Source organism: Limulus polyphemus, unplaced genomic scaffold (genome assembly GCF_000517525.1).
Source record: "Limulus polyphemus unplaced genomic scaffold, Limulus_polyphemus-2.1.2 Scaffold948, whole genome shotgun sequence".
NCBI classification, from domain to species: domain Eukaryota; kingdom Metazoa; phylum Arthropoda; class Merostomata; order Xiphosura; family Limulidae; genus Limulus; species Limulus polyphemus.
This window is the reverse complement of record NW_013666558.1, coordinates 46229-57039: the sequence shown is the minus strand read 5'-3', so window position 1 is coordinate 57039 and position 10811 is coordinate 46229. Positions and strand designations below refer to the sequence as shown.

Genomic DNA, 10811 nt, shown 5'->3' with positions numbered 1-10811 from the left:
AAAGATTATATTAAAACAAAATATTAACAAAAAGCTTACTTTTTTATTCAAACGAATGAAGTCAGTATATCTTCTGAATACAAACCAACTTGCTCCATTTATTTGTTCTTGAACTTTTATTTTGAACACCTTACAGAGGAGATCAAAATGCTAATTAAGTATTTTTGCATTTGCTTTTTTTTTTCCCCTATATATTAACAGTTTACTTAAAATATACACTTTTATAAAAGTAATAATATATTTGTTTCTGCAAGCTTTCAAACATTCGTACAATTTCCGAACATCCCTATACAAGTTACTTTCCTATTTTGGGGGTAAATTCACAGATTAAATGAGATATTTTGGAGGTAAATTCATCGAATCAAAAAGTAACCCATTCAATAAATAAATTTAAAAAAAAAGAAGAAGAAGAATAAAAACAGAGTAAGGATGTGAGCATATTAATATGTTTATATTAAAAGGGTCACTTGAATATACAAAAAAATTCCTGATGATTAGAAGACTAATAAACTGAGAAAGAATGATTAAACTTGAGCTCATAAGCTCAACTTTTGCTGTTGGTAAAGTTTTGGGCTCTAATTTCATAAATCCATCATAAAATAGTTTTCTAAACCAGAATTTAATAAATAGCCCTAAGCAGGTTTTATGAAGAGATTTTCTTAAGATTTTTTGTTTGTTTCATTGAAGTAAAATTTAAACAGCTGCACTAAGAGGTGTTTTATGTCAAGTAGGCATGAATAGGCTACCTAAAAGAAGATCCTTGTTACTAAACTGAAGAATGTTATAAAATCCCAACTTATATTAAAGGTATTATTACCTTTCAAATGTTTTGCTCTTTTACAAAATTGTCCCCCACTTAATAGGTGTAGAAATGTAAAAAATGTTTGCAAGGTGGTGTCCTATAGCACGGGTTCAGATAATATAGCACGGTTTTCAGATAATATGGCACGGGTTCAGATAATATAGCACGGGTTCAGATAATCTGAATTTTTTAAACTGTTTGTTGAAAAAAAAGTCTTTCCATTTAGAGAAGGTGTTTGTTAGTCATGGATTTAAGGAGAGACTTAACTGAGCGGCTATGATTTCACCATTCAGTACCCAAACCAGAGGCATAGACAGCACTACAGAGTTGGGAACGGTGGTCTTTTCTCAAACAAAGTGGACCTTTTCTTCTACACAAAAAAATGTAAATGACTTATCTTAGCCTAAATGAAACTTTTAAACTGCCAAGTTGTAAACATCGTAGGTAAGCTTTTTTCAAATAAACAAACTGGAACATAGTGGATATTTTTAATTATTGGGGTGTTTGTTCAACACCCCCAGACTGTGCCCTTGCCCAAACTAACCTCAACTCTGGTAGTTAAAGTACTATAAAATTCAAGTCCGTAAACTGTGACTGCTTTCTTTAGTTTGCTGGAAGTCTCTTTAGATATGACACTAGAAAATAATACTCAGTTTTTAGGTAATATCACAAAGTTAAAAAATATACACAAGAATTTCATGTGTCATCAGAAATGAGCTTTAAATTGACTTACATAAATAATAGTGTAGGAAAATTGTTTTGTTACCATGTCAAATAACTTTTATAAATTGCTCAAACAAGATTATTTTCTAAACTCAATTTTTTAAGTGTAATTTATTTTCATCTTGAAAACAGTAAAAACTCTTATGAACAATAAAAAAAAAGTTTACAATTCTGATAACTATATACTTGTATGTTTTTTAAATTTAAATACTAACCGTGAAACGAGCTCGTTCTTCCATTACTTCATACCCGACAATTGGTACACAATATTCTACATTACCATCAGGTGTAAGTGATGAATAAGATTGTTGTGACGACAAACTAGTTTCATGTGTTGATCTATCAGATGTTACAACACTTGTACTGCTATCACTCCTAGAAAACAAGGAGCTAATCTGGCTCAGCATTCCACCCATTATTTCTCCATTTATGATTTCATTGTCCTTTATACTAGTTTTGTCACCCAGTTCTTCTGATATAATCTGTTCCTTGTTTTCCTGAATTTGGCTTTCAAGTTTTCCTAATTTTGATGCATTTGTTTTTGGTACCCGAACACTAGCAATTGTGGCACAGGTATTTTGGGGGTTTATATTAATATTATCTACACTGTTTATTAGTCCTGAATTTTCCATAAAATAATGATCTTTGAGGCCAGAAACTGGTGTCAAATATATCACTTTGGGCTGATTCTGTCATTGTTCACGTGCCCAATTACTGTTACAACTGATACCAGATGAAACATTACCCTGTCACAACTTCCAGCATCTCTGTAAATAAGAAATAGAAAAAAAAACAAGCTAATGGTTAGTTACTTTGACCTTATTGGTTATATTATTTGAGACAGCTTTAAATATTTTAAACAAACTTTAATATTCATTAACATTTATTTTTGTTTAATTACACTAATTAATAACAATGGTTATAATGGTAAAAGTACTTTTTAACATATATGTTTGAATTTGTACATTTGTGAAAATTACTTTGTTTTGTTGGCTTAGTGTATGAATTTAGAACTAAGTTAAACCTTCTAAGCTGGCTGAATCACTAATACAAATAGTGAAGATACTCAATTAATTAATGTTTTTAATTAATATAGTTTCTGTTCTATTGTGAATTGTTTTATAGTTTAGTATGTGTGTTAGGTTAGGTATATAAAATCAGAAGCTTTATTAAAAATTACACGTCTGAAAACAAGATCACAGAGGATAAACATGTCAAAAAAAACTTTTAAAAAGGAGTGAGTAACTCTACAATCTATATATACTCATTTAGTAACAGCTGTTTGTGTATTTCATTGTCAGTCATGTTACATCTAATCCACAAATTAAGGTTTACAAATAAATTTCACAAGTTTAAAAACAGGCATTTCAACCGACCCTTGAACTTGTATTTACATCAGTTTACTTCACACCTACACACACACAGTAGCAAGTCTGAGGGCTTATAATGTTAAAAACTGGGTTTCGATACCCGTGGTTAGCACAGCATGGATAATCCATCGTGTAGCTTTGCACAATAAAGTAACATACATCAAAGTCGTATTATTTCTCTGTATTACATGGCATCAATAACCTATTTACACATGTCATTTCGTCAACTTAAAACACCTAGCGTTATCCGCGCAAAATGCGTAGCCTGGCAACGACGAAAAAGACATATCCAACATAAATGGTTAGTAATATTTTTTTGTTGTTATTGTTCGACTTGTTTATCTCGAAAGTTTAGTAAAATTTTGCATTCGTTTCACTAATGTGTTTTTTTATTACTTTTATCACACAGTTAATTAACTTTAATGTGCAATCATTAAAAAAAAATTCAGAAATAAAATTTACGACATGGTTGGTGATTACAAAGAAATTTTGAAAAAGGCAAGAAAACTGCGTATTAATGATACAAGACAAACGCAATCAGGGTGTGAAATATACGAATGAAAGGAATATGTAACAATATATTTATTTGTTGATTTAAATTTTTGTTTGAGAAAGTCGTTAAATACAGGTTTATTGTAATGTTTTATAGCATTTTTATAAACACAAAAAACACATCATGAATCACGATAGTTGTTCATAAAAGGGAACGCAAAGAATTGCACAAAACCCTAATAGAACGTTCGGACAAAAATCACTTTAAACAGTAAAAACTAAGTTCAAACAACACCTTAAAACCTTTACTATTGACAGCTAAGGCTGTATACATACAAAAAAAAACACAAAAAGCATTCATATTAGACTTACAAGAAAAAGAAAATCCGCTCAGAATGGCCCGTTTGTAATTATTATTCTCTTGCCAGCCTACAACAAAAATTGCTTGGTATATTGCACCCAAATCTTTTGTAGTGTAATAAATAAGGCACTGCGAAGGACGTGGGGTTGTTTAAAAGTCGATTTGTTTCTTCTATATTTTACATAAGCTAAAATCATCATCATTTCCAGTGTAAACGATGTTATCATTACCCCTAAAGTTAGCTTTCTTACAAATATCTGGTGTTCCTTCAAAAAGCTTAAGTACAGTGTTTAACGGGAATTACCAGCCAATAATAAATGGGCATTACATGACTGTAAAATGTAGAAAGTCAATGCTTTGTACACTATACAATCGGTGTCTTTAGGGAGCCAACTCCTATATTATGTATGAAATGAAGGAGTAAAAAAAATCAATATACAAAATACTAACTTTTATTACACACATTCATAGAACAATTGCTTTAAAAAATATGTTTTACACGTGTGTTTTATTTGAAAAGGCTACTTTTCTACTGGTAGTTTTATTTGCGCGCTTACTGGGTGTGTGTGTGTCTTAGTCAAGACATGTATATTTGCCCATTGCTATGCATTATATAAACAGAATTTAGTTACACAGAAAATATAAAGGCTCACTGTATTCTCTAAGAAATATCAATTACAATCTCCAGCTGCAGTTTAACATTGTAAATCTCGAATTAATGCGATCAAATAGCCAGTAGCTACAGTAAATCATCATGAACTGTATCAGCTAGCAACTAGCTACATTTATTATCATTACAAGTTAGCTACCATATCAAGCCATTATTTGCCTATAGTTGAGCATAAAAAGCCAAACAAGATTAATTAAAAAAGAAAATTTCGAATTTAAAAACCTGCAAATAGGGATCGTAAAAGAAAGATAAGGAAACAAGGCTGGAGATACTGTAGACATTATTTACTCAAATTACAAATCCTATTTTTTCCCCACCAAATGTAATTTCAAGTAACAGCATGGAGCCAAAATAGGGGTATGTAGTTTGAGTAAATAATGTCTACAGTATCTCCAGCCTTGTTTCCTTACTCTTTTTGTTTTTACGATCCATATTTGCAAGTTTTAAATTTCCAAATTTTATGTATTTATCTTGTTATATTACAAGTTACAGCTTTTACAGTAAGGAAAGTTATTTTTAGAACAGGTACGACGTTTCGATTACTTGTGCGATCATTCTCAAGTACACAATAAAAAAACTTAACTCGAAATCTCTCTTATTTGTTTCATTTCAGATTTCATAATGTACAAAATCAGTTGTCGCCTAAAATAAAAAGCAGAAAAAAGTAATAATCCTTAAGGCTCTACAACAATATTCCTACAGAGAGTAGAGTTCGTTATATTAAAACGATTTTGAACATGTAACTCAGCTAGTCACATAACATCCACAGTCTATACACTTATGTTGGAATGAAATGTATAGAACTACATTATGCAATTATTTTGTGGCAGTGTGATCCACTCAAAATTTATCGCTTAGGAAAGGGTACGTAACAGCTCTTTCCGACGCAAATGCCCAAATACTAAGATCATAAAGATTGCTCATACTAGGAATTTAAAATTCCCAAGACAGGGATATATCTTGCATTTAATGACATTGTAGAATAAAGGGGAATGGATCAAACTGGGGTACCAGGACCTGCAACAAGTCATATCCCCGTTATGACAAGCAATGGAAACTACGTTGCAGGGCTATTGTCAAGTGGCTTCAAATAGAGCATGGTCGGACTGTAGCGTTGACGTAAGGCTCAAAGATAGTGTTAATACGACGTAATAAACCTCGATTTGTGTCCCCACTTGTATCCAGATGAAATTACTCCTAAGAAAAGATTGTAAGCATATAAACAACAAAGTAGCATAGAGTCACCAGATGAACTCCTTTAAAACAAGTTTGGTTTGATTTGTTGTGAATTTCGCACAAAGCTACACGAGAGCTATCTGCGCTAGCCGTCCCTAATTTAACAGTGTTAGACCAGAGGGAAGGCAACTAGTCATTACCACCCACCGCCAACTCTTGGGCTACCCTTTTACCAACTAATAGTAGGATTGACCGTGACATTATAATGTCCCCACGCTTGAGTAAAGTGATAGTAATTAGATATTTATCTATGACTTAGGTGCCAAATAATTCGAAATATTTAAAAAGTGGTTTATACTTTCTAACCTAAGAATTCACGCTTCGTGTGCTTCTGCATTTTGTATCTCTTCCTGTTATTTCATTTTATTCGTTTACTTTTCATCGGCGTAATCCAGAAATTGGACATTTTGTTAGTTATCAAAAACAATGTATCAGGTTTTACGTTATTTTTAAATCTTATACAACATGGGGAACTGTTATTACAATTAAATGACATTAGAGAAATGTGACTATTTGGTGAATACTTATAACTGAACTGAAAATAAATTCTATGAGATTTCTAAACAAACGTTATCTTTTGATTTTAGATGTAAGATAACTTCGAAGTCTGTGTAAGAATCGAATATCGGCTGACATCTCATCAAACACGATGTTATTCTTGACTTGTTAAGAGACACCCCCAGTAGAACAGCGGTAAGACTGCGGACTTTCTATACCCGTGTTTGGCACAGCACAGATAGCCCATTGTGTAGCTTTGCGCTTAACTACAAACAGACGACTCATTAAGAAAACTAATAATAAGTTAATACTTACATCTTAAGATTAAAAAAAATAATAATAATAAGTATTGTTGACAATAAAATATATAAAGTAGACTTCGGAAAATTTAAAATAAAACCCGATACGCCCGGCATGGCCAGGTGGTTAAGGCACTCGACTCGCAATCTGAGGGTCGCGGGTTCGAATCCCCGTCACACCAAACATGCTCGCCCTTTCAGCCGTGGGAGCATTATAATGTGACGGTCAATCCCACTATTCGTTGGTAAAAGAGTAGCCCAAGAGTTGGCGGTGGGTGATGATGACTAGCTGCCTTCCCTCTAGTCTTACACTGCTAAATTAGGGACGGCTAGCGCAGATAGTCCTCGTGTAGCTTTGCGCGAAATTCGAAAAACAAACGGTATTTGTACACATCAGACGATTTTGAGATGTTTTCATGTAATTGTGAATTTATTTGTTTCAGATTTCGCATAACGTTATACAAGGGCTATCTGAGCCTAGCTCTCCCTAATTTTGAACTCTGTAATAGACCAGAAAAAAGTAATGTAGCTAGCCAATAGCCACCTATATGAGGGTCTAAACAATTTATGCCCTTGGAAGCAAATATTCTGAACGTACTTTACGAGGTCATATTGTAGTTCCGATCCCCCAGACTACATACAGTATAGGTTAGAAACCGGCCCACGATCATAACGAAGTTGGCCATCCTTGATCTAATAAAACAGAAGGATTTGACTTTTAACCCCGTTAATATTATAGCGAACCTATGGCCCCATAGTGCGGAGCACGTTTATGTGTCACGTGTCGCGAACCCTGAATCTCAAGATTCACAGCTACCTGGACACGTCTTTCGCCAGTTTCCAATAATATTGGAAACTATATGAAGTTGCATTCCCACTCTTGAACTGTTTTCGATCAACTTGCATGCCCGTAAAACACTTAAATTCAAAACTGGTATTAGATATAACGTCTGAGCTTCTTATATTAAACTTATTACTACTAAAAATGATTGTGAAAGATGAAAAAAAACTAATGTAAAAACCAGGTAAGACAGTCAGACTCATTTTTAATGTATACTAGACCACCGGGGAGCCGTTGAATCACCCATTATTCAGAGGTTATGAAGAACTTGACTGAGAAAATTTTCTCATTTCCTTACCTACCATAACCAAGGCACATTATTGAGAAATTCTTAAAGATCTTGTTTTTGTCATCTTAAGCCTTTAAATGAAGATGGGAACATTGACAGGGAAATAGATTTGAACGAAGAAGTTTCGTAAAGAATGCTAGAAATGTTAAACAAAAAATGACCCGAAAAACGGCGCTTACTTGGTAACCCGTGGCCCGAGTTTAACGAAACTTGTTTTATTCCGTTTCTATGCTCATATTGTGCGCAGTTTTTTGCTGTATTTAATTACAGACAAAGCAAACAAACAATCTCATAGTTTTAGTAGTATATAGAAGATTTCATCATGACAGAAAAAGCCCAGCCTCAGCTATTTTTTTTAAATATATATATATATATTATAAACTTTATCAATTTAATCGGTTTTCTTTACGAATGTGGAACTTTAGAATAAAAAATTTGTTAAAAGCATACAGTTGTATTTCTTTAGCATCAGAATTTTGTTTTGACACACACGAAAAGTCTTCAAAGAAACAAAAGCCTAAAAACTGTAACAATTAATTAAACCTAAGCCGTTGATAAAGTATAAAAGTTACTTGCTCTAATAATTTTATCTGCAGCACACCGAATACAATGAGGCTTTGCAAGTCATACATGGAAATAAAATTATACGAGTTAAAAAAATTAACGTAAACTCATTCCAGTTTGTATCAGAACTTTCCATTGTTAAGCCCCCCCCCCCCAAATACCTTGGTATTTGTTTTGATTATTAAATGCTAATATACCATCACGGGCTCGTATCACGCAAAGCTTCTCGTCGCCTAGTAACGGCAGTTTTGTACCGTAATACTTGCACGCGGATTCAGTGATAACAAAAAAGATCAGTCTTAACCATAAGCGCGGTAGACAAAAAGTCGTTCGATTATACCAAGAGTTGTCAAGCAACTTTCACTGTACTCGTATGGAGCATTGATTAGCTCAGCATGACTTGCAAATCACGTGCGTTTTGAGATCTCCAAATACTTTTCCAGTTCAATAACTTAAGTTTCTTCATTAGTTTTAGAACATATTATGAGATCAAAACAACAGAAAATCAAAATGCACATTATTTCGTAACCTTCTCGGTTTATATCAAATGGTGTTATAATTATTATGTTTTAATTACATAAAGTTTGCCAACGTAAAAGCCAATCTATATGAACACAAAATACCTTAGTAGTAAGATATGCTAACCAGAATAATAAAAATAATTATCTGAAGTCACGACTCACGTTGTTCCTCATGGATCAAAAACCAAAGATGTAAATGGTTATGCGGTCACATGTGTGTGTTTGTTGTTTAATTTCGCAAAATGTTACTTGAGGTCTATCTGCGCTAATCGTCCTTAATTTTGAAGTGGTAGACTAAAGCAGCTAGTCAATACCACCCATCGCCAACTCTTGGGCTACTCTTACCAACGAATAATGAGATTGACCCTCATATCATAACGCCCCTATGGCTAAAAGGCCCAGCATGGTGGATGACGAAGTTCGTTCCTGCGACAGACAGGTTTGAACAAAAATCTAAGAATCTTTCGTCAGAAACTTTAATTTATTCATGTTGCAGAATAAGGTTAACGTAATTCAGAATTCATAAAATTGACGTTACCAAATAAATAACTGATATATATATAAATAAACACATTCCAGTTTTACCATACTTCGTTGTTCAGTGTTCATACAATTAAATTATTTTGGATTCCAAAATTACATTAACAACTGTACAAATACAGATATACATTAAATAACATTTAAACAAATACCGTAATTTTACCCAATCGAGAACCGGTATTTAAATATCTTCATTGTTACCGGTAATTCAACTGAATATAAGGAGAAAACTGAAGACTGTTTGGATTCAGTTATTTTGTGTGAAGCACAAAGCTACCATTAGGTTATATGTGATAATATTATTCACAAAAATCACCATTGTTTCACAATAAATGAATTCTTGCAGGCCGTATAGTTTTATTTGATATTTGTTCAATACGGCCAACATGTTTTAAAACAGATACATGGAATCCACTGGAAGTTAACCACAACTCACAATTTAAAGATTTGTTTTTATTCGGACTAGAACTTTCATACATTACAAACCTTACTAACAAAGACTATACAGCTTTTAACATCAGTCACGCTTGGAAATACATGTAGACGATATTTTTTATATCGAATTAAAGGTTGTTTTTTTTAGTAACAGTCGAACAAATTATTCACCAGTACTAATTCTAGAAACCGCCTTTCCACGAAAAACAAAGCACTATCCATGGATTTAGAAATCGGTATCATTAATCGTACATTCAACTTTACAGTTTTTAATAAAACGGACAGTTTCAACTTTGAAGTTATAAACTTTTCATTTCCAAGTATGAATATTCCAAACGAGTTAAGTTACAACGGTTACCTCTATTTGATTATCAGATATAATTTGTTCACAATTACAATATTTTGTGCAGAATTTTTTAAACTGCACAATTGTATTTCAACTTTATCATTTTTAATACAAGACGACTTATTGCAACTCGTATGTGTGTGTGCGATAACTGCACACTAGGAAAACCCCCGATTTTGTGAACCTCATGAACTCGCATTTTTCATAACAGAAGTTTCTAGAATATTGCGCATTTTAATACACAAAATTCTTTCCATTTCGTGAGAAATTCAACAATATTCTTGCTACAGATAATGTGTTTAGAAGTTTCTTAGAGTATAACGACCTTTTAAAACTTTCATGTTTACATTTTAATTCCTCAGGATATTGTTTAGGGTGACAGTGAGCTGCTGTAGTGTATAATAGACTAGTATTGGTTTTATCTACTGTTAACGTAACGTTAGTTTTATGAATACTTTCTTTGTTATATTAACGTATGTTGCAATTGTCATTTCCAAGTATTATTATAGAACTTTCAATATTCTATAGTGTTCCCTTTAGGCATTTACAGAAACCTTAACGTTATTTATTATTTCCTGTAGCCAGCTCCATGTGTTTGTTAGAGCGGTAGGATCAGCCACATCACATAGTTTGTATAACGTTTTCTTTGTACTACGTTTAACATTGTTATAGTTTCATGGACAATTTGGATATTACTTTATTTTATTATCTTCATAATCATTTTCTGTGTTGTAACATTGGAAAGTTACTGCTACTAACTCAACACAGTTTAAATAGTAACATATGTCATAAATTGGTCACAGATGTCACTTTAACATGAGACA

General features: G+C 32.7%; 1 protein-coding gene across 1 annotated transcript in view; it reads right to left on the bottom strand.

Annotated features, from left to right (window-relative positions):
• Window positions 1-10811, bottom strand: part of LOC106461378 — a 25320-nt gene that overhangs the window by 11887 nt on the left and 2622 nt on the right. The window contains exons 2-3 of the mRNA XM_022388326.1: window positions 1741-2292; window positions 40-129 (exon numbers count right to left, since the gene is read on the bottom strand). Coding sequence (XP_022244034.1) covers window positions 40-129; window positions 1741-2157 — 507 coding nt within the window. The 5' untranslated portion in view covers window positions 2158-2292. The remainder of the gene's footprint in view (window positions 1-39; window positions 130-1740; window positions 2293-10811) is intronic.